Here is a 25,682-nt window from a genome sequence, read left to right on the forward strand (position 1 = left end):
ATCACTGGCTTTTGAAAACTGAAGCCAATGAATGAAAAGCAGCCAAAACCGAAAGTGCTAACTTGACTTGATTCAGTCCAACCCAGAATTCTCTACACAGAATCCTGGACCCATCCAGGCACTTTGAGTTTGCCAGAGGGCTTAGCCAAAGGACCACTGTAATCAATCTTTAAGGAAACAAAAGCATGAATCAGAGAGCAAAGAAAAAGAGAGGAAGAGATAGAGAGAGGAAGTAGGGGGAGAGGGAAGGGAAGAGGAAAGAAGAGAGAGAAGAAGAGAGATTGTTCGGAGTCATAGGATGAAAGCCCGTTTTCTTGAAAGGCAATCCATCAGGAAAATTGGCACACTCATAAAAGTAAAAAAATAAAATAAAATAAAAAATGCTGATGTTTAAAATGTATGATGAGTATAATGATTTTATATCTAAAGTCATTATTAAAATGTTTTAAGTTTATATTCAGGAAAACACTTCTTAGGATATTAACAGATTGTTGTTAGGAACCAGAAAAAAATGTGCAAAAATGAGGCCCTGGGGTGTCTAGTTTAATCTTGTGTCATGGTGATGATGGAGCTCTCCTTGCTACGACTTCTAATGAAATGTTTTTTTTAATATTTTAACTTACTTGCGTCTGTTGAATGAGGATATGTGGACGCACCCTTGACACCCATTTCAGTCTTCACGTTTCACTTCCGCTTTGAGAACAGGCCCCCAGCTCTGAGCTGAACCTAGATGATGAGTAACTGGGCTGTGATACAACGGAGTGCAGGCTCTGCTGCTTTTTGCAGGATGGGGAGATCGGGAAACAGCCACCTCTCTCCAGAAGACTCGCTCTCAGCTCGCCTACCAACAGTTAGAGCCAAGCCTATTTTATACACAAAGTCTTCCGCTCTCTAACTGTCCCATCAAGCACAGCGAGTAGCTCTTATCAGATGAGCAAGAAACCAGCTTTTTTAAACAACAAGGTCCTGCTGTGTAACACAGGGAACTATACCCAGTCTCCTGGGATAAACCATTATGGAAAAGAATATTTTAAAAAAGAATGTATATATGTGTAAAACTGAGTCACTTTGCTGTGCAGCAGAGATTGGCACATTATAAAGCAACTATACTTCAATTTTAAAAAAAAAGAAAGAATAAAAAAGAAAGAAACTGGATTTTTTGGTTCTAGTTATCAGTTAAACCAAGTTGGTGATTTGGTTTTGCCTTAAGTTGGCACAGTAAGTGGAGTAAAGGAGATCTCTTCTTTTTTTTTAATATGGATGGATGATTCATTGTATTTTCTGAAGGCTAAGGAAGAAAGGTTCAACTCTGATTTTGAGATAACTGACTGCTGAGATAAGTGTATGAAACACGTAGCCCTGAGTCAGGTCCATCATAGACACTCAATAAGTATTATTTCTCTTTCCTTTCCTGTCTTTTCTTTCTCATTACAGAAATCTACCTCCTAATTGACTTCAATAAATGTTTACAAAAGACAGAAATTATAACTAAAAATTTTCCTTCTTCATAATCTTTCATTTCTGATTTTTTTTTTTTGTAGATGTTGGGGGTAAGACTTTATTAATTAATTAATTTATTTTTGCTGTGTTGGGTCTTCGTTTCTGTGTGAGGGCTTTCTCTAGTTGTGGCAAGCGGGGGCCACTCTTCATCACGGTGCGCGGGCCTGTCACTATCGCGGCCTCTCTTGTTGCGGAGCACAGGCTCCAGATGCGCAGGCTCAGTAGTTGTGGCTCATGGGCCCAGCCGCTCTGCAGCATGTGGGATCTTCCCGGACCGGGGCACGAACCCGTGTCCCCTGCATCGGCAGGCAGATTCTCAACCACTGCGCCACCAGGGAAGCCCTCATTTCTGATTTTTTAAACACATACTATGTGCTAGGAACTCTTACAGATTCTGGGATACAATGCTGAACAAAATGTATAAGATCTTATTCTTCATAGATCTTAAATTATTCATGCATCACTCTGCATAGTCCCTAGATTTGATTTGTTACCTGTTATTGTCCTATTTGATTATAGATTACGTCAGTAAAATAATAGTACATCTTTTTACCTCATTGCTTCAGCGTCTTTTCTAAGCATCATATTATTTTATCTTCACAACAGCCTTGAGATTTGGGGACAACATAGTACCCCCGCACCACACAGGTGTAAGGAGAAAGATGGAAACCAGGACTCCAAGCTTTTAGACTCTGATTGGTGACCTTCCTATTATAATTGGCTCTCATGAAAGAAGTGGCCACATTTGGACAAAATAGATGTAGAGCCCATCAGATATGATAGTTCTGTTTCCTTGGGAACAAATGGGATTGATTTGAATTCCCCAAGTGGTCATCTAACAAACAGTTCATTCATTAACACTCTAATGTAAATTAGAATCTAATAAGTAAATAAAACATCACTCTCAAAACATCAAGTCCAATTAAATCTAGGTAGCATACACTGTCACCCCTACTACTATACAAGATTAGAGTTTTGTTTGCAAATTTCAAAATGATGTATGGGAATAGCAACATCTTTCCCACCAGAATAAAAACCCACTGAGTAGAAACTGAGAAGATACATTTTTAAAACACACACACACACACACGGGCTGAGACAGGACTGCTGTGCAGCCCTTGCTTCTCAGATTGCCAGTAATGACTTCGGTGAATGTATAATCAACCTGCAGAACATAAAGGGGACAGGGAGGTAGAAGCTTGGATGCCTCTGAAAAAGTGCACACTGTGTTATTTATTTTAAGGAAATATGTTAAGATGCTGTGATGTTCTTAAAGGAATAATGCTTGGAAACCTGAGACAGCATTTCAACTTGTTCTCACAACACCCCCTTTCTTTCTTGTTTCTCCAAACAATAATATGTCTCTTCTTTCAGCACTTTCTATCTTTAACGTCAGCTTCTTTCATCTCAGAATGCCAACATACTTCAGAGACGTTATCTTAGTAATCCTCTTAGACAGAGGATTCCCAAGCTAGATATTCCCGAAATCCACAGGTTTTGCGAGTCTGCTAGGTGGGAAGGATAATTTCTTTGTACCTCTGTAACATCTGTCTACACTGGGACTTCCAACTACTTTTCCAAATTATCTAATTATCCTTTTCAATGTTCCTTGGAGGGAGCCAGGCAGGAGGTAGTACTGATTCTATTTTTTCAAGGAGCAGAACTAATGATTTGTTCCACGACAAGGTGACTTAGCCTGCAGCCATATCCTCCAGAAAGTTCTGTTGTAAAGTGAAGACCTGTATAATATTTCTTCTCTTGAGTTAAAGGTAGTGGAGCGGGGAGTGGCTTCACAAATACCTCTAGGTAAGTGCAGTTACATCTGAATCACTTCTCCTCTTAGCTAATTAGAGCAAACTTCCCAGTGTGTCCTGGTATGTTCCCTGGAACACCTTATAAGAACTTCCTGGAGAACCCTTGGCCACATAGTTTTGGAAAACACTACAAATGAGCTTCTTCCTTTTGACGACTCAAAACACATTACCCTGATGAAGCCCTGCTAAGGTACCTCATTTAACTTGGACCCATGGGATCCATTGCTTATGTAACAGCTGTTAACAGCCCGGGAAATAATATTTTGTGGAAGACATTTAAGAAACATCAGCCCAGACATTTCCCCCCCTCAAATCTCCTTACTCAGAAAACAGAACTAGAAAGAACCGATCGCAGAATGATACAATTAGCTAATTATTATCAAGCACTTACTTTTCCAAACACTGGCTTCTATTTTCCTGCCTTCTGTGTTATTGCATTTTATCATCATAGCTTATCTGTGTGGTAAATAATATTAATATTCCCATTTGACAGAGGAGGAAACTAAGGTTCAGGGAGGTCCTCTGAATGCTGATGTGGCACTGGGTTGTTCTCAGCTCCTCCTGTTACCTGTCTGCATACCTGCCCTTGGTGAGTGCAGCCAGTTTCAGGGTTTTAAATACCATCTTTAGGCTAATGATCTAAATCTGTGTCTGCAGTCCTGACCACTCCCTGGGGGAGAACCTTGATCTACAGACTCATTGAAACTAAGGCCTTTCGCCCACACGTTATTCCTCATCTGTTTCTACCCTTATTCAAAATACAAAATATTGGGTCACCCAGACCACCAGGAAGAAGGCTCACTGGTCCTTTATAGGAATATAGCCCTGGACCTCAGGAGGCCCAGAACTTTGCCTAACTATCCTGCTGCTATAGCAGGCTCAAAAACATTGTCTGAGGGCTTCCCTGGTGGCGCAGTGATTGGGAGTCTGCCTGCCGATGCAGGGGACGCGGGTTCGTGCCCCGGTCCGGGAGGATCCCACATGCCGCGGCACGGCTGGGCCCGTGGGCCATGGCCGCTGGGCCTGCACGTCCGGAGCCTGTGCTCTGCAACGGGAGAGGCCGCAGGGGTGAGAGGCCCGTGTACCGCAAAAAAAAAAAAAAAAAAAAAAAACATTGTCTGAGACAGTCCAAATGTTCTGCATGGGAATTCCTTCTGTCAACGACCCCATGAAACTCATGTTTGAAAAATATTTTGTCTAGCTAACAGATTGCATGTACTGAAAATGAAATTATTAATTTTCACTTTGTATGTCATCTAAGTTATTTGACGGATATACGCTGTTTAAGATACATTCTCTACATGAGAATCATACAGGTGTTTTAAATCATTCCCGAACAAAGACAGGGTAAGCTGATGCTCTGGTATCTTTGTGTTTTTTTTTTTTTTCAGGTTTTGTAAGTTTCTGAAAAACAGCTCTTGATCCCTAAGCTTTGCATTTCCACACTAAAGCTTATCTCTTAAGACGATTCCCTTTTTCTAAGGGTATACAAGAATCTGTGCTGAAGGCCCTTCTTGATTCATATCTTCACATATTGTGACAGATTTCTATGAAGGTCTCCATCTGATTATGGGGTTAGGTGTTGTTTCCATAGTAATTAGAAGTCTGTGTCTTCAACTTGGATCATAGATCATAGACCCAGCAATTTCTGCACTGAAATCATCCTCAAAATCCAAGCCTGATATAAATAACAGAAAGCTACGAGCAGAAAGCTATATTGACTTACCTATGTTCTATCATTATAATTAACACTCTCCCCAAAAAACAAAACAAAAAAATCCTACAAGTGGTAAGGTTTTTTGTTACAATGAAATATCTCCCCTGGGGCACTAATATTCTTTCAGGGCATTTCTTGTTCCTTTGATTTAACTTAAGCCAGTGAGCCAGGTTCTTCCCAAAAGGCAAATTAAGAAGGTCTGTTAACTCTTTCCGTGTGCCCAGCTTCAAGAAATCTCAGCAAAGCCATTAATATTGTTTTGCCCTAGGCTTTATACTTTTTAAAAGTCAGCTGTCATTTTCGAAACAATCCAAAATAGCACACTCAACCGAACCCTGGAGCTTTGGAAATGCTAATGCCCTCCATCAGCAATGACCTTGCCGCTGGGAGGTGATTTAGGCAGTGGGCAGAAAGGGGCGCGCTAGCTTTATCACACTGGTTTACACCATCGGCTTCAGAAATTGTGTGAGAGAAGCATAATCAATAGTGTGTTAAGGCCAATCTCGAGGAATGCCAAGACAAAGTGCTCCCGCTCTGCAAAGTGCTGAGTGGAAGGAGAACTTTTGAATACAGCAAAGGAGAAATCAGCTGTAGTGGTAAAACTAAATGAATTGTGTCTCAGGATGGAATTTGTCATCGGGAATGGCACTCAGGAGCCCTTGCATACTTCAGTGGAATCCCATAATATGCCTGATGAAAAAGGCTTGTTTTAGAGTTAAACAACACAGAGTCAAATAACAAAACCAGAAGGAATGCATTCCAAACACACACGTGTACCTTAAGAACTGGATGACATAAATAATCCCGAAAAGTTTACTGAAAGAAGTATCCAGGATAGAATCATCTCCTGTGTAGAAACAGAAGAAACGCAAAGTTGAACTTCATCAAAACTTCCTGAAAATGGGGCTTCCCTGGTGGCGCAGTGGTTGAGAGTCCGCCTGCCGATGCAGGGGACACGGGTTCGAGCCCCGGTCTGGGAAGATCCCACATGACGCGGAGCGGCTGGGCCGGTGAGCCATGGCCGCTGAGCCTGTGCGTCCGGAGCCTGTGCTCCGCAATGGGAGAGGCCACAGCGGTGAGAGGCCCGCATACCGCCAAAAAAAAATTAATAAAAACTTCCTGAAAATGTTACTGGATTTCCTGTAATGCTATCAAAGGGATTATCTCTTGATAACCAGCAGAGAGTGCGAAGCTTCTAAAACTAGCAAAGGAGGTATCCCCACACCACCCTGAGTAAAACCACTGTGGAAAAGAACTAGCAGCTTGGTCCCTGAGATCATTACAATAGAATGTTTGATTTCCCATGGCAACCCTAACTGTGACATGAACAGCTGTCAACAACAAAATTAGAGGAAACTGTCATTATAGGGAAGTTATCCACATTTGCTTGTCCTATTTACACATCATTGCTCTAGAGAGTGTTTTCAAAGAATTCTTCTATTAGAGGTTTTCATTACTCAAAGAGGAGACACTCAAGTTATTGACCTTCTATGCTATACATGAAATACATTGGTCACAGTAACAAGAATCCCAAACGAATGTTTCTTGAATGCCAAATTCAAGTACATGAAAATGTCTGGGACATAATTTCTTTAATCCTGAAATCATCCTATGAGGTAACTATTACAATTCCTACTTTTAATACAGTCAATTCTCATTATTTGCATAGTTGTGTTCTATGAGTCACCACAAACCCTGAATTAGCAAATACTGAACTGTTGCTCCTACTAGAAATACAGGGTTAGGTTCCTGCAAGCTTTTAGTCACATTTTCATCAACCAGTCAATCCATAACCTTGCTTTAGGTGTGTCTCTCCTGAAAGACAGTATGATACATATTGTTGATTCGTTAACATTGAACTCACAGCCAAGTGCACTGTAACTCATGCCTGAATTGAGTTTATCTAACACACAGTTTTCTCCGAAAGGCACATCACAGCCTTAGGAACACTAGACAGCACTTCAGCCCTACGGCCGCGGGCTGTTTTAAACTGGGAAATCACCAAGTAAAACACAAAAGTATGGAAAAAATGTGGCACTAAATAGACCACCAAAGAGACACGTGTTTACAGCTTGAGAGCCGAAGCAAGAAGGCACAGCTTCTCATTGTTGCAGCTGTGAACATGCACTTTGCCGTTCTCCCCATGTCTGTGGAAGTGTTTTGAGTATTGATTTGGGGATTACAAATTAATTTTAATGAATACAGTCTTCCCTCGGTATCTGCAGGTGATTAGTTCCAGGAGCCCCCGCAGATCTCAAAATCAAATTTGATCCGAGTTTGTTTAAATTTGCAGATGCGAAACCCATGGATACGGAGAGGGTCAACTGTAGGCAAATTCACAAAAACAGAATCTGTAAATAGCGAGGATTGACTGTATACATAGAAAATAAGAGTCAGGCTGTAAGTCAGTCACTCTGTATCTGACGGAGTAATTCTGTTTCATTGGTGCTTGTATTTGTTTGTTTCCAGATCAGAGTTTTTTTGGAGGTAAGAGTTCCATGAAAAATGTGGAAGCCAGTGCACTGAATACTTTGGCATCATAATCTTAGGAAGAAACTCACTGTATAACTTTCGTAACCTTTCAATGGTTCTTCCAGGTCTTTCAGGGATGTGGCCAACCCAAACCTGCTCCAGCCCTCAGATCTGCTCGCTCAGCTCCTGAAAATTTTAATACACGGTTCAGGCCTTACAATCCTGAGGAAAGACCAACCACTGCTGCAGGCACAAGCTTGGACCGGCTGGTGAGTTCTCCCGTTGTGGCCACTTTCTGTTACCAGGGTTATTCTTCAGAAAACGTGATGGGATTCTGAAAAAGCTGGTGGTAAAAGTCATCTCATTCTTATATCTGCTCCTGGTCTTAATTAGAATATTGAAAAGTAATGAGATCTTCCTTTTAGGTCAAGAATTAGATTATTTAAGGAGTCTTATCACTATTAATCCACTCATACAATGGCCAAATCTTCAACTCCATATTTCTTCTGAAATATTAATTTGGAGACTACATTCCTATATCTTCCAGAGATATAATTACAATAGCACATTTCTTATTCAACTGCTTCAGTTATTTATTCAATTATGATACAATGTAACTCTATCATGAATGTTCCTTATATGTAAAGTTTCTGTTTGAAAAATCTTGCCAAGAGACCCCAAATCAACACTACTACCTTTTTTTTTTCTTTTTTATGTGTCTTTTAAAAGTTGGAATGCTTAGAAATAGTCACTCTTTGATCCATTTAAATGTGTGTCAGGAGACCAAACATCTATCATTGAAGCAATTTACTTGGAGATTACAACCATAAATATAGTAAACACAACTTTTAATGTGTTTCAAACATCAAATTTTGCTATAAAAAAGGAAAAGCTCATAATTTCAAAGAAATACTGCCCAATCGTTTTCAATACAATTTATAGCACTATAACCAATTTATATACCTGTAATTGTTAGTGCCATTAATGTTGCTTCGCCAATTATATTGATGTAAAATTAACACATAAAAGCCTTAAGGTCATAAAACACTTGAACCACATCTGATTATGTCATATAAACTCAGATCTCAAGGGTTTCTGGTTATGAAAATACTTTTATTAGTCACTGTTATAAATTACTTTATCATTTTAGCTAATATCCTTCTACAGTATAGAACTCATAAGATTAAATTGGTAGCATTTGGCCTCATACTAAGTACATCTCAGCATTTCTCTCTATAAAAATCAAATGTGCTTACAACACAAAGACCTATCCACGAAGTGTCAAAGAGAAGGGGTAAGTGGGGTCATTAACTGCTAAATTGTTATAAACTTATTACTGTTCGTTAGCAAATAAAACCCCCTCTTCAGTGTAGGTTTTGAAAAAGGGATCATTTGGGTAATTGCTTCAACCTTGTACTTTACCTTAGTTATATCTATTCTTTATTCACAATTTCAGGAAAAGTTTAAAATTAGTCACCTTTTTTCTTTTAAACAAACAATTAGATTCCACCAAACAACCAGCCAGTTGTAAAGAAATGGTGGTTTCATTAGCTTCCATTGTTTGGGTTTTTATTTTACAAATTCCTTTGTATGTCAAGATCCTTTTAACCAGAGCACAATTTGTGAGTAGGGGTTTGACCTCTGTCTCTCTCACCCTTTTGTTTTTTGTTTTTTGCTTTTCCTATTTCAGTTGGCTCTAACTTAGTTAATGAAGCAATTCAGGCTTTTCAGAATTTTTATGAACTCTCATATCAGAACTGGGCACAATGCAAGATGAATAAGTTTTAGAGACCTGCTGTACAACCATTGTGCTGCAGATAACAGTACTGTATCGGTTAAGAGGCTAGATCTCAGGTTAAATGTTCTTACCTCAGGAAAATAAAATTGGAAAACAAATGGAGTACATTATCCACTTAGTTAAAACTGCATTGATTTTGAACACAATAATGACATCTATGACTGCTAATTAATTTTTTTGCCTTTGAAACAGAAACACAGTATTCTTTCCTACCAGGAGAAACACACACACACACACACTCAAACAGGGGAAGTTGAACAAGAAAAATACTTTTCTCAAGGCAACGGTATTTATACAATTCAGGACAGCTTGAATAAAACATCAGCACTTTGAGAATTTCACAGGATGTTTAAAATCTAGTAGATATGAAAATTGGTATTTGAATCTTTTATAAAGGAACTTCATTGGTCATCCTCAAAGTGCCCCAAATATAAGGGTCTTGAGGAATCTTGGCAAATAGGAAAATGATTTAGGATCTTCTATTTTACACACCCCCAAGATACATTTAATCATTTTTTAAAAGAATTAGTAATGGTTAATCATATGATCACGAGAAAAGGACCAAACTCAAGGTACATAAGGACCAGAGTCAGTGCAGAAGAATTTAAATCAATAAGTCAATTTTATTCTAAAATATTCTCTGACGGCATATAGTACTTACTTCCTCGTAGGTGTGGCTTCAGGCTCTATAAGGGAGAATGGCAGTTTTGTTAATTTTTTATTCAATTAAATTCTGATTCCTTCCCATATTGTAAGAATTAGCGATTTGTAATTCACAGCCAGTCATAAACCTACCTGGAGCTACTTTCTCAGCCCCTGAGACCAAGGGACTGTTTCCATGTAAAAAGGGACTGTTTACAGTCCCTTTGCAGGTTTAACATAGTTCTGAATAGTGGAAAGGTTGGAGCAGTTACCTTGGCCAGACAGCACTGTGCAACAGTCAGATAAAATCATCTTCAAGATACACGCAAAGGTGATAGGTCCTGATGGGTCTGCCATATATCACTGCTTACTTGGAATGTTTATGATCAAGTCTCATGTTACCTACTCCTGTTTTAATTTTCCCCTGAAAAGATGTTTCCTGAATATTTATAAGAAGCATGTGTCCCAGAAAAGAAGGATAATTGGAAAAGACTTCCTTTAATTTCTCTGTGTTTCAGCAGAGAAAATGCTTCAAAAGATAGCATCCCAAAGACGATCCCAATCACCCCACCCCTTTTGCCAAACTGAAAATATCTTAGCTATAAAGCTCTCGGAGAGTTGCTTCTTACTACCATTTAAAATTAGTACCTGTGGCATTAACTTTGGGATCTGTTGGTAAAGGTTCTTATACCAGCTATTATAAAGCAATTTTTTATGTGAAGTGGTAGTTATGGGGTTTGTTTTAGAAATAAATCTCCTAATCCCAAAGTAGGTAAACCACTGCTAAAACTTATATAAAGTAATTGAAAACAAAACAAAACTCTCTCTTAAAAATATATCAGTTCCATCATTTAACCTCTTACTACATTTATAAGGAAGTTGGCAATTCTTTTATATCACTAGGAAACATTCCATGTGTTCCTTCAAAGTTATATGGGCATAAAAAACAGTTTAGGTGTAGCTTTCAGACATACTACCCTAAAGTTATTTTTATTATCCAATAATGAATGAATATATGTGTATAAATTCCGCTTCTGATGGAAAGCTGACTCCTCAGAGAATACTGAAGTCCTTCCTGCCAGCAGCCATGGTTTGTTCAAGAAATGAACAAATGCCATCAACTAACTTGGTTCACAAACTGGTCCCATCATCATCTGTCTCTTCCTGTCACCAGCACTCACCCTAGCAGTCCTGTCCCAGCCCACTGTTACTGATTTTCAATTCAATAGACCAGAGGTGGTTATTTGAAATCAGGAAGAGATTAGTTCTCTTCCCTTTTTCTTAAATTTATACCCTGTGAATTCTCTTAAATAATGTGATGTGAAACAGTGATTTCTTTAAAGAAAGTTCCACTAGAACTTCACGGAAAGTATAGTATGTAAAAATAAATCAACACAAAGTAGCTTGATTTTAAGATCTGAGCATACCACCATGTTGGTTAGTTGTACAGCTCAGAATATTACAACACAACATGCTATACAGCTCCTGGACACACTTGGACAGGGAGTGTCTGTTATTTTACTCCTGCTGATTCGTTAGAGCAAAAACATACTGTAAATTATGTGTCTTAGAGAAATATATTTTATTAAAGTAGATTTTAAAAAAAACCTAGACTTGGAAGTTAATTCATCAAGTTGGCAATGAGTTAGACCAATGAATCTCCAGTAAGTATTCAACATCATACCATGTGTGTGCAGACTCTCAAATATTCTACTGCTCGTTCTGAGGGAGTCGGGGGTGGGGATGGGTGGAATGCCAGTCTGCAACACTAAACGTTATACCTGTGCTGTGCTATTATGTATAGAATAATCTCTCTTTCTTTTTCCTTTGAATTTGTTTTCCTCTTGCTTCCCAGAGGATTGTGTGGAGGACAATGCAACATAGTGTAAGCTTTGGTCTTCTTCTTCTTCTTCTTCTCATCCCCATTTGTCTTTGTATGGTCATTCCGGAGAGTTTCTGAGAAATCCCACCTCCACTTCCTCCTTCCAAATTGTCTAGAGAGAGAACATTGAACACTGTGCATGACCAACAGGTTTAAGAATGTCCTCTCAGCTTGGTATTTATGGTTAACAACCACTGTGGTATTCTTTCTCAATGGCAAGGCTTTCAGTCTCAGCTTTGTGTAAGACTAGCTCATCTGGTGGCTGACTTGAATTCTATCCCAATGTTCAGACTATGTATAGTCTGCCTGAAAAACTTGCTCTTCCCTGATAGAATATATTGGCTTTTTTTCTTCTGTGCTGAGAGAATAATTATCTGCCTAATAATGAAAACAAACCAACAGCAGTCCTCATGCATAAGGAGCAATTTTTCCATTAACTAGGACATAGAGAATTTAGGGGGGTAAGAAATAGTTTGTGGTATAGCTTGTTTACTCTTTGTTTTCCTACTTGAATTTACTGATATCTTTTAGAGCATTTAGGGAGAAAGCATTGGATATTTTTTACTACAAAGTTGTTTGTACTGGGGATGAGGATAGGCACACCCAGGTTATCCTACCTGATTTTCCATATTAACTGTAATAAAGAGACAGTTAAGTTATCCAGTGGTTTTCATAATACCACTCTGTGCTGGTACTACCACTTCATAAAGACCTGAACCCTCCATAGCATCATGGACCCAGAAGAGAAGATGCCTCTCGCCTGATGAGCTCATTTATTCTTGTAGCACACCTATGACATCATGGTGCTCCATGTCTGCCTTGAAATTCAGGCAGTGGCAACACTGTGTCTAAATTTCCTCCTTTCATATTCATTTGTTTAAAAGAAAATGTCCTCTGAGTGGTATCCTTATTTATCATTCCAGCTCTCTGAGCCCAGGGCAGTTTGGATAAGGTAAGAAAGTTAAGAGGTATGTCTGAAACAGGAGTACTCTGGAAGGGAAGACCTTGAGGAAGAAACAGAGAAGGCAGATGGCTTAAGGTCTCCTAGTGCTAAATGGAAAGTGGGAGAAGGATACATCAGTGGTGGGACAAGTCAGGGTTCTATTAGTTTGGACCAACTGATACAACTTGACTAGCTCCAGTTGACAGAGTGTGTGCCTGCCCTCCCCAACATTTTCTTGGTACCTCCAGATTTTCCAGCAGTTGAACAAGTCCAATCTCCTTGTCTGATGGTTATTATGATCTTCGTAGTTTCCCAAAAAAAGAATGATGTCCTAGAACATACTGGAAAGAATGTAAAGCATAATATCATCCTCACCCACTCCTCATGTGTGCTGGACTTCCCCGCTTGTCTCCTATAAACTTCTTTATCTGGGCCCCCAAAATCAGATGTTTATTATTGGATATGGTTCTTGCAAAAACACAATGCAATTTCTGAAATGTATTGGTATGCCATTGGTGACAAATATGTTGTTAATATTAATACGTATAAATTTAAGTACTTGTAAAATGTCATCAAGCTATACCCTTTATCTTATTGTTCAGAAACGAAATGGACAAAGCAACTCACATTCTGGCACCATTTCCTGCCTGATGGTTAATCCCAGTTTCAGAGTAAAATGCTGGTCTTAAAAATGTTCTTCCATGCCTCTTTGGGACCATTTGGTGTGATTTAGGAAGTCTTAGTTGTAAGGATGCGGGAAACTGTCCGTTGTTCATTTTAAATTGCCATGGAATTTCATTGTCACCTCAAAGGATTCTGCATCCGGCTAAATCCACTATTTTGCATTTCAAAAGGATGTCAGGCTGTGGTTAAGAAACTGCTTTATTATCTAGAGCCTCAGCCACTGTCTTTAGGTGAAACTGATATTTTCCATTTTCCACCTCGACACAGACACACAGACACACACAGAGACACACACACACACACACACACACACACCTCTCAGTCTTTGCTTGGCCTGAACAGGAGAAACTAAAGCCTCCCTAACAACAGTAAACCAGATTCTGCTCTTTAATTAGTTTTCTAAAGATAAATTGGTCAAGGCCAGATTGGCTTTCAGCCTCTGCTACAGCTGAATAAATTATGCCCCATTCACCCCAGCAAACAAACAGCTACTGCTCAATCCACTTCAGATTTGGAACTGCCCAGTCCTGCCTGAACTTGCTTTATCTATTTGCTGCAAAACCCCACTGAGACACCCTAGTTTCATTTTCAATGAACCCTTGGCAATAACAGCAGCAAAATACAGCGAGCTTTCAAAGCAGGGAGAAAATACAAAGCATTAAAACCAAGCCACCCAAGTTATTTGGTCTCAGTTTCTGCCCTTCTTTGGGCATCCCCAGCAGTGTGTGGTGGCAGAGGGAGCCTCCCAACACAGGCTTCTTTAGGAGGCTTGTGGTTGATGAAGCCCAAGTGGGGAATGTCGTTAAGACACACATGTAAAATGACGGCTTATCTCCAGGATATTCTGCTTATTCCATGGGCTTGGAGGAAGCACAAATCTAATTCAATGATATGCACTGTTGGAAACCTAAGTGGAATGCCTGCCCCTTATGTGGAATTTTCAGCTCACACCCAGTGGACAGTGGACTATTTTTACATCCTTGGGAAGCTGTTCTTTCAGGAATGTGGAAGAACAGTGAAATCAGAAGAAGCATAGACCTTTCTTTCAACTCAGGCAAAGTTGTGTTTAATTGCAGCGGTCTGTATACCTTGGGGAGTAACATATACCCCACTGGCTGCATTACTCCTTGGGAGATGCTGAAGCCCATTCCGCTCCACTGCTTCAAGACATGTTCAGAGACTCATGTGGATTCCAACAATGAGATAAAGTCATGCCACACATTTTAAAGGGGGAAAACTTTTGCACAGCTTGCTTTAGGTATAAGTGGTCTGAAGTCATTTGGGGGGTAATTTTACCAAAAAACCATTTTCAACTCTATTTTTAAACTCTCTTTTGTCCTCAGAAACATTTAAGCAAGAGCTTTGCTGACCTCTAGGTCACAGAAATGAAATGTTACCCTTTCAGACCCCAAATATGGCTGTACAGATTTTATGTCTATTTTATGGTATGTTGATATGCTTATTTTCCCCTTCAGACATGAAAATTTCTTTCAGAATTCCTGACTTCAGCTAAACCCAAAACGATGCATTCTATGGGTATCAATCAATCATGTATGTATTGAGTTCTCCTCTCTTGAGTAGCACTTAATAAAACTAACTAGCATGTACTTTCTCCATCATCACATGTTGTTAGTGCTAGAATCATCAAAAAGGCAAGAGTTACTGTTTGCAAAAAAACATTGTTTATCAAACCAGTTAGATACACCGTGTTTCCTCCAGGGAATAGTATCTCGTACAGCGCCCCATAAAACGTTAGCCTACAGGAAGTAGGAATTTGATTTTGTAATCTGAGATAAACTACACCAATAAAGATTATGTGGAAGGCTGCAATGAACATTGTGGTACATGTCTCTTTTTGAATTATGGCTTTCTCAGAGTATATGCCCAGTAATGGGATTGCTGAGTCATATGGTAGTTCTATTTTTCATTTTTTAAGGAACTTCCATACTGTATCAATTCACATTCCCACCAACAGTGCAGGAGGGTCCCCTTCTCACCACACCCTCTCCAGCATTTACTGTTTCTAGATTTTTTGATAATGGCCATTCTGACCGGTGTGAGGTGATACCTCATTGTAGTTTTTATTTGCATTTCTCTAATAATTAGTGATGTTGAGCATCTTTTCATGTGCCTCTTGGCCATCTGTTTATTTTCTTTGGTGAAATGTCTATTTAGGTCTTCTGCCCATTTTTCAATCGGGTTGTTTGTTTTTTTGATATTGAGCTCCATGAGCTGTTTATATATTTTAATCCTTTGTCCATTGTTTCATTTGCAAATATCTTCTCCCATTCTGAGGGTTACCATAGCCAGGACATGGATGCAACCTAAGTGTCCATCGACAGATGAATGGATAAAGAAGATGTGGCACATATATACAACAGAATATTACTCAGCCATAAAAAGAAATGAAATTGAGTTATTTGTAGTGAGGTGGATGGACCTAGAGTCTGTCATACACAGTGAAGTAAGCAGGAAAGAGAAAAACAAATACCGTATGCTAACACATATATATGGAATCTAAAAAAAAATGGTACTGATGAACCTAGTGGCAGGTCAGGAATAAAGACGCAGACATAGAGAATGGACTTGAGGACACGGGGTTGGGGGGGAAGGGTAAGCTGGGACGAAGTGCGAGAGTGGCGTGGACATATATACACTACCAAATGTAAAATAGATAGCTAGTGGGAAGCAGCCGCATAGCACAGGGAGATCAGCTCGGTGCTTTGCGAAGACCTAGAGGGGTGGGATAGGGAGGGCGGGAGGAAGACGCAAGAAGGAGGGGATATGGGGATATATGTCTGCATGTGGTTGATTCACTTTGTTGTACGACAGAAACTAACACAGCATTGTGAAGCAATTATATTCCAATAAAGATGTATAAAAAAAAGAATATGTGGAAGGTATGTTAACAAATGAATCATCATTGACCAAATACGCACATTGAAAACATTAAACAAATGTAGCATCTTTGATCTAGGCCATATCCAATAGCTTGTTCTCCTTTCTTAAGCCAGAAGTCTTTGCCCATACCTTAAACAAATTAAAGAAAAACATTGTCAGTTCTGAACTGATCGGATGAAAAAGTTCATCTGCACACCCATTCCCATGACTTGTCCTTATTCATCTATGAAATATGTGTTTTCGGTGACTTGATTATGAAAGCCTGAATACACAAGCCATACTAAACTGCCCAAATCATACCATTTAAAATATGTGTTCATGAGAGGTATCAGTGGACATAGATCTTTCATTAACTTATTGAGCAGCTTATGGAAAGGCTTCAGTCAGTTTTTCTCATAGCTGTCTGAGGTATTTGCACCATAACTCCACAACTCCCAGATGTGATGTTCACGCTTATGAGAAATAGAGCTGAAGAAATGGGATTTTTCATAAATACCAGTTTTGATGTATTTGCTGTATAATCAATCAGCTTTTAACTGACTTTGGGGCCTATGGAATACATTTTAAAGCGCTGGGAATTTGGCTATTCCCATAACATACTTGGACACTCTTTACTGCTAGCAATAAACCTCAGGCATAAACATTGTAGAGAAAACCAGATGAAAAGAAACCTGTTTGAGTGAAAATTGACTTCCCTTCATAAATGCTGAAGGTAGATAGAAACATATCTTCAATACACAATAATTTTATTACTTAAGCTCATTCATGGTTATTATTGTCAAAGGCTCTGACTTCATGGGTATTTTCTTGCATCTAAAAGACTGGCCAAGCTATTAAAAAAAAAAAAAAAAGACAAGTTGACAGTAAATGAACGAACCAGCTGCTGTAACAGGACCACTATATTGCTGGCTAACAAATAAGTTTTTGGAAGTTGGGTTTGTGTAATATCTTTAGAAGCTTTTCCAGTATTCTGTTGATCTGGATGGGCCAAGCCAGGCACTGAAGCAACTACAAACAACCCCCATAATGGCTCACAAAAACACAAGTTTATTTCTTGTTCGTAGCAAGTGCCTGCTGTTTTGTTGGCTGCGGGTCAGCTACACATGGTCGTCACCCTCACTCCAGGACACAGGGTGACAATCAGCCATTATCTGGAGCTTTGCCTGTTACAGCAGCAGGGGAAAGAGAGAACGTGACAGGGGTGCCTATGGAGTCTCCACCTGGAAGGGACACAGCACAATGTGTCCATCTGGTTGACCAAAGCAGGTCACATGACCAAGCCTACCGTCCAGAAGGCAGGGATGTATGTCCCTCTGCGTCTCACACAGACTGAAAATGATGGACATGTTTGTGAACAGAAATATTATCAACCCCAAATACAGATGACCAAGGCAAGATTTTTAAGTTGATAAAAATCTCTTCATTACTCTCTGAGACAAACCTTTCATGAAAAAAAAGAGAATTTCATCATTCATTCAACAAATATTTATTATGCCGTAATATGGGCCAAGGATAAGTGGCTAGAACATAATCAAAGATCTCAGAACACTTTGGGCGATGGCAGATAAAGCTAGCTCTAATTTAAATCAGACCATGGTCAGGTAAAGATTGCATTTAAAAGTTTTTAGAAATCTAAGGGAATTCTAAATCCTTGTTGCAAAGGGAGTGTGTCCATTGCCCTAGAAAACCAGCATCCCTTTATACGTCAGGTTGATTTTTAGCATCAGATGGCTATTTCTCCTACCTGAACTTCAAGTTCAATCAGCGTTCAACCAGAGCAAAGGAGTCCCACCCCAGTAGCCCACCAAGACAGTATCTCAAAGGAGGATGTGGAAGCTGTTGCAATGAGTAGGAGAAAAAGAGCAATAGGAAAACAGAATGAGCAAAGTCGTTTTTATTACCATCATTTAAGTGTCTTTCAGATCCAGACTGTGTATTTTTTTTTTTTTTTTTTTTTTTTTTTTGTAGTACGCGGGCCTCTCACTGTTGTGGCCTCTCCCACTGCGGAGCACAGGCTCCGGACGCGCAGGCTCAGCGGCCATGGCTCACGGGCCCAGCCGCTCAGCGGCATGTGGGATCTTCCAGGACCGGGGCACGAACCCGTGTCCCCTGCATCGGCAGGCGGACTCTCAACCACTGCGCCACCAGGGAAGCCCAGACTGTGTATTTTTTAAATGAACCTTCGATACTGGATGTCGTAAGGGCTGCTCTTGTCTGACTAGATGTCATGTTTGCTTCGGCAAAGCAATTTTTCTACTCTTCTCCTTTCTGGGTCAACCTAGTTGGAGCAAATCAAATTGTTCTCCCTCTTTCTTCCTTTCATACATCATCATTTAAGATCACCAAGAATTCGAGTTCCGGAACCTGCCTTTGTCTCCTTTTACAATATCGGTTTATTTCTGAATAGCATTCCTGAAGGAGAACACTTTTCGCAGGTTAATCAGGGAAAGTGCACAGGCTGACAGCAACAGCGAACTTATCGATTGCAATGAAAGTCTCAGGAATGTGTGTGCCATTGGCTTCTGCGTGGAATTATTTGTAAAATTGTAGAGCTCTGATTCAGCTGGAAGAAAAATTACAATATAAATTCATAAATTATTTATGTGTAATGAGGCAGGAAAACAATGACTTTGTAAGTTTTATTCTAAGGGATTTGAACCCAAGAAAACTCTCCAAAGCAGCCTGAATTCATTGCAATGAAGAACACTCATCCCTGCACTTGAAAAAGCCTAGCGTTTCCTTTGCTCGCTCTTTGCAGCTCCTTGAGTGCTAGAGAAAAGGGGTAAACACGAAGCAGCTAGACTGGCTCTGGGAAGAAAACAGAAAGGTAGCAAAGTGCCTTAATTGATCTCCTCACATAAAATCGAAAAACCCAGGGGCTATCTTTAGTGTGAGACATGTCCTCGTGAAAATGTTTCCAGTTACTCAGGAAAATCAAATCTTCTTTATACAGTAGTCTTCAAGGAACAAGAAGTATTTCATTAGGATTTTAATGGTGAGGGCTCAAGTGAAAGAAACTCATCCTCTCTTGTCAACTTTTATCCTCTCTTTAAAAATAAATAAAATACAATCTCTTTACACTATTTTCATTAAAAAAATTTCTTTCTCCATGACTTTGGGGAGTTAGAAGTTAAGTGAGTCCCTAGGAATATTTTTTATTTAATTTTTTTGGGGGGAGAGTATAGTTGATTTAGAATGTGGTGTTAGTTTCTGCTGTACAGCAAAGGAAATCAGTTATACATATATCCACTCTTTTTAGCTTCTTTTCCCATATAGGTCACTACAGAGTATTGAGAAGAATGTCCTGTGCTATACAGTAGGTCCTTATTAGTCATCTATTTTATATACAGTAGGGTGTATATGTCAATTCCAATCTCCCAATTTATCCCTCTCCGCACCCCCCTTTATTGGAATATTTTTTGAAGACACTGATTTGCATAACTCTGAGCATGGTATGACCAGGAAGGATTGTGTGTGTGGGGGGGGGGGTGAGTGGTGAGTGTGGGTGTTTATTTTTTAATAACAGTACACTTGGGCTTCCCTGGTGATGCAGTGGCTGGGAGTCCGCCTGCCGATGCCGGGGATGCGGGTTCGTGCCCCGATCTGGGAAGATCCCACGTGCTGTGGAGCGGCTGGGCCCGTGAGCCATGGCCGCTGAGCCTGCGCATCCGGAGCCTGTGCTCAGCAACGGGAGAGGCCACAACATTGAGAGGCCCGTGTACCGCAAAAAAATAAAAAATAACAGTACACTCCTTGTGTCCAGTAATGATAGGTGAACCACCCAGAGATTTGTTACACTTATTTATCAAATTGTAGCTGAAGCATGATACTTTTAAATAAGCTTCTGTGATTCATCACTAGTTTTTAAAATTCAGAGACACCCAGTGGTGGACCAAGTGTAAGCACCAATTTCCAGGGCTCCCTCAGGCCCTTTCAACATGTCCTGTCCTAAACTTTACCTCCCACAGAGAAGAGCCACTGCCCCGGGCCTCCTGGAGGAGGAGAAGGGGATGATGGGATAAGAGGACCCTTTTCAGAACAGTCTTCAAATCTTACATATTTTTACTGATTTTTTTCTTTTTTTTGGTAGGTTTGCTCTATCAGTTACTGGGAGAGTTATTTCACTAGGCAGGAAGATTGATCTGTTTTTCCTTGTAGTTCTATTTTGGTTTTTTATATTTTGAGTCTGTATTTATAGTTACAAGTTTATCTTCTATGCAAATGGACCTTGTCATCATTATATAGGGATCCCCCTTCTCTAGTAGTAGTTGTTGTTTGCCTTAAAGTCTATTTCTCTCTTTCTTTCTTTCTTTCTTTCTTCTTCTTTTTCTTTTTTTTTTTTTTTTTTTTTTTTTGATGTGGACCATTGAATTTGTTACAATATTGCTTCTGTTTTATGTTTTGGTTTTTTGGCCACGAGACCTGTGGGATCTTAGCTCCCTGACCAGGGATGGAACCTGCATTCCCTGCATTGGAAGGAGAAGTCTTAACCACTGGACCACCAGGGAAGTCCCAGTCTATTTCTTTCTGATAATAACATAGATACACCAGATTTTTTTTAAACTAATATTTGACTAACATATCTCTTTCCAGATTTTCACTTTCAACCTTTCTGAACCCTTATGTTTCAGATATGGCTCTAGTAACCATCACATGGCTGGTTTTATATTTAAATCCAGACTCACAGTATTCATACTTTAATTGGTGCATTTAGTTCATTTAAATGCACTAGAAAAACTAAGATGGTTGAGTTTATTTCTTCCATCTTGTTTTGTGATTTCTATTTGTCTCATTCATTCCAGACTTATTTTTGCTTCTTTCTTGTGGATTGATTGAGGATTTTTTTCTCATTCCACTTTTTTTCTTTTAGTGTTTGGAATCTAAATACTTTTTTTATTCAATTAGAAAAATGGTTACTCTTGAATAAAATGGTTACTAAAATGGTTACCAATAAAATGGTTACTCTTGAAATTTTAGCATGTGTCCTGACTTAACACAGTCTGAGCCTGCCGATGCAGGAGACACGGGTTCGTGCCCCGGTCCGGGAAGATCCCACATGCCATGGAGCAGCTGGGCCCATGAGCCATGGCCACTGAGCTTGCGCGTCTGGAGCCTGTGCTCCACAACGGGAGAGGCCACAACAGTGAGAGAGCCATGTACAGCAAAAAAAAAAAAATATATATATATATATATTTACCCTTCTCTGGAACAATACAGAGACCTCAGAACACCTCAGCTCTGATAATTTTCCCCTCAGATCATATGCTATTATTATTGGATAATTTAGTTCTATCTTATAATTTTTTTAATCTTACAAGACTTTAGATGGTGATGATTTTGTACTGGAACTTTGTATATAGATTTAACCACATTTTACTACTTTCTTTCGTTATCATTCCTTCTTGCATCAAACCAGCCATCAGGAATCACTTTCCTTGGTCTGGAATACATACTAGAGGATTCACTTTCCTGGGGGTTTTATTTGAAAATGTCTTTGTTTGCCCTCATTCTTGGGAGACATTTGTGCTCAATACATCATCCTAGAATGGACGGTTAGTTTCTCTGAGTACATTGCTGCTTATATTTCACTGTTTCCTGGTTTGTATCACTGCTGTTGTGAAGCCTACTCTTGGTCCTTCCCTTGTAAAAAATCTGTATTTTCTTTCAAGCTGCTTTTAAGATCTTCTTTGTTGTTCTGTAATTTTATTGTGTTGTGTCTAGGCATAGATTTCTTTTTTTTTTTTTAATTTATTTTGCTTAGGATTTGCTGGGCTTTCTAAATCTCCTAATTGGTCTCTTTCATTATCTGGAAAACGCTAAGCCATGTATCTTCAAGCATTACCTCAACCTAATTCCCTCTTTCTTCCTCTACTCTTATTCCATAACTGATTAGACGTGTCAGACTTTCTCCCTCTATCCTCTGTGTCCCCTAACTTGTCTTTGTCTCTTTCTACATTCAGAATAATTTTTTAAGCTCCACCTCTCAGGTTATTACCTCTCCCTTCTGTTGTATATAATCTCCCATTAAATCTATCCACTAAGCTTCTAACTTTAATGATTATATTTTTCATTTCTAATATTTATTTTGTTCTTTTTCAAATATGCTTAGTCCTGTGTTCAGTAGTATCTTACTCCTTATTCACATTTCTAAATCCTACCTTCTTCTATCTTTCACCATACTTATTTCACACTTTGCATCTGATACTTCTAATATCGGAAGTGTCTGATGGTCTCATCTGGTATTTCTGCTGGCTTTTGCACATGGTGCTTTGTTTCCTTACATGTCTTCTATTCTATTTGTTTGTTTCTTTTTTTTTATAAGCTTATATTCCTTTGAACTTAATCAGTTGAAAGTCTTTGTGGCCTGTGGTGACGGGTATTTCTATTTCTCTCCCCTACTAAGGACTTAACCCCTTGGAATTCTATTTTTTTTGTGATATAGGCTGATGGCCTTAGGGAAGCCCTACATTTCTGTCCCTTGCCCCTCCCTGCAAATCTATTAAAACCAAAGCTTCAGGTCATCTGGGTCTGGGAAATGTCCTTAAGGTAAAAGCCAACCTCCATACTCATGTATTCTTTTTCTGGGTTCCTATTTTCACTTAGTTTGCAGCGGTACCAGTCCCCCGTGGCAGTTCTACCATGGATTGCTGAACTAGGGTGCATTAAGTTCTTCGGATAGAAGGTTCTTCTGCAGAAACTCAAAGGTCTTCCCAGGCCAAAATTCTGCACCTTGTGGGCTAGCACTAATACATATGAGGTTCTTGGTATACACCTGCTGGACAGGCTTGCATAGCACACAACTGTGTTTCCTTCATTCTTTCACTGCCTCAGGCAGGCAGGGTGCAGGCACAGGTACAGCAAGCAAGGAGCATTTGGTGTCACAAAACCCGCATTCATGTCACGCAAATGAGGATGAGGGGTACTGAGAAAGAAGCCAGCCCCACATGGTTTAGTGATGGATCACTTCCCTCACTCCTCCTTTCCTTCCCAACCCCTGTGAGGGGCACCCCACCTCTTGTGCCTTGAGGCACAGCTCCTCTTTATTTCCACATGGTGTAACACAGATGCTAAAGCCAGGGAGGCACACAAGCAGAACTCAAACTTCTATGTGATCATGAGCCAATCACCTAACCTTGTTGTCCCATTTTCTGATCTTTCAAATGGAGAAGGAAAAAAAAAAAAAAAAACAGTACCTGTGTTGTCCTGCTGCAGTGATGATGATAGTTAATGTGCATGAAGTTCCTGGCTCAGCCATTGTCTGCATTAAACTTAGTTATCCTTAGTATTATTGCTAATAATAGTGCTATCAATAGATTAAGTGTGACTGTTATTATTAATCAAACAAGAACAACATCTAACTTCAAAGATTTTCATTATTCATTGGGGTTTTGGCTTTAGCACAAATCCAGTAGATAAACTCCTTTGCCCCAGCCTTTGGTCTTTACAGAAGGGGCTGCTTTGGGTTCAAGCCTCAGGATTGGAGGAGATTAAGGCTACAAAAGCTTTGCTTGGTACCATTAGGAAGAGTCACTGAGGAAAAGACAGATGAGAAGGAAGAGTTAACACCAGTGTCTGCATCGTTGTCAAATAAGTGAGCACTAGAGCTTCTCTTTAAGATGCAGCCACGTAGCAAGATGACAATGAAAAGTCCGAGGGTGAACATTTGGGAAGCTGATAAGAGATTCGAGCTCTGTAAAAGAATTTGGGAAGCAGGCAGCTAAATGGTGGATGCAAATAACCTAGAGGAATGACAGAATAGAGGGGGCAAGGGACACACTGAGGCTCCGGTGACTCATTTCTGAAAGCAGCGCATGTCTTGTGGCCTCATGTCACCACCGAGGACTGCCACCGAAAGGCTTTTTAAAAAGCTTTCAGGCCAGGGAAGATAGAAATCCTGGCAGAGGACATGAAAAACCAAGATAAGGTGGCTGAATCGGATGCGAAGGTGAACAGCATCTGAAATAGCCTTTTTTTTTTTTTTTGACTCACTTGAAGGTGAACACAGGGACAAGTCATCGACAGTAATTTAACTGTAAAATGATCGGTGCTTGGAGAGTAGATTTGACTATGTGGAATGACAAGAGATGGACAAGGATCTTGCAGCTATTTTTCTCTTCCCCCATCCTGACCTCCTTTTAAAAATAAAAGGAGAAACAGAGGCACAACGTTATTAAGGTTTGCCAGTGACATAGGAGCCAGAGCAAGCACCCAGGTTTCTTATTTTTATCCGCATTTATATCCACCAAATTGTCCCTCCTGCCTGGCTTACAAAATATCACATAGCTCCAGATTGAAGCAGGATCCTCTTAACAGTCTCTCCTGGTTCAGTAAATAAGAAGAGTGTTCCCCATTTGTGGAGCACTTTAGAATAATAGGCAAAGGGTTTTCACAGATCATACCTCGTTTGCAAAGCTTGAAACAACTGGAAACAGCTATTCAATGTTTCCCTTGAAGAGACTTGCAGTGCTGGCTTTCTGTTCCCCAGGGGCCTAAAGTTAATAATACTCTTGGTGTCTGTGATGTTTCTACTGCCATCAAAGGTCAAACAAGAGATGAACAGGCATTTTAGTGGGTTTACTGTTATTTTGTCACTTCTTTGTTGCTCACGTAAGATTCTATGTTTGGGGGGGAAAGGGGGGGAGGGGAGGGAGGGAGGAACAGAGGAAGGAACTAAGGAAGGGAATTTTCCTGTCTGACACATAGAGCTATTTCTGGTGCCTCAAGCAACTTCACAGAATTCTATGATGCAGACTGGAGGCTCGCTCAAGGGAGGTGAAGAATGGGTGTTGGTGAAAGGATGGGGCAGAAAGCCTTGGGTCTGGATGGTGACTATTGTGAGTGTTTCCAGAACATTCAATCAACTACCTTCCTAAGTTTGCTTTTCATTACATTGCTGGTATCTCCTCAAAGCTCTCAACTGTGGGAATATGGGATACAGGGTCCTCACTTTATAAGCTCTTCCTATACAATAACTGCATTGGCAGGTAAATTATTTTTGGTTGAACAGATGATGAAGAGTAAGAGCTATAGCTCTATTGATTTAAAATGGTAAGAGAGGGGCTCCCCTGGTGGCGCAGTGGTTGAGAGTCCGCCTGCCGATGCAGGCGACGCGGGTTCATGCCCCGGTCTGGGAAGATCCCACATGCCGCGGAGCGGCTGGGCCCGTGAGCCATGGCCGCTGAGCCTGCGCGTCCGGAGCCTGTGCTCCGCAACGGGAGAGGCCACAACAGTGAGAGGCCCGCGTGACGCAAAAAAAAAAAAAAAGCAAACAAATAAAATGGTAAGAGGCTTTCAGCACATTATTTAAAATGCTTGTGGGAGTTGTATAA

At 40.0% G+C, this 25,682-nt stretch overlaps 1 protein-coding gene across 1 annotated transcript in view; it reads left to right on the forward strand.

Moving 5' to 3' along the window:
• GPC6 (glypican 6) overlaps positions 1 to 25,682 on the forward strand; it is a 1,092,604-nt gene that overhangs the window by 991,359 nt on the left and 75,563 nt on the right. The window contains exon 6 of the mRNA XM_081214889.1: positions 7,629 to 7,772. Within this exon, the coding sequence (XP_081071015.1) occupies positions 7,629 to 7,772 (144 nt within the window). The remainder of the gene's footprint in view (positions 1 to 7,628; positions 7,773 to 25,682) is intronic.

Source organism: Mesoplodon bidens, assembly GCF_964165515.1.
Source record: "Mesoplodon bidens genome assembly, chromosome: 17".
In the NCBI taxonomy this organism is placed as follows: Eukaryota; Metazoa; Chordata; class Mammalia; order Artiodactyla; family Ziphiidae; genus Mesoplodon; species Mesoplodon bidens.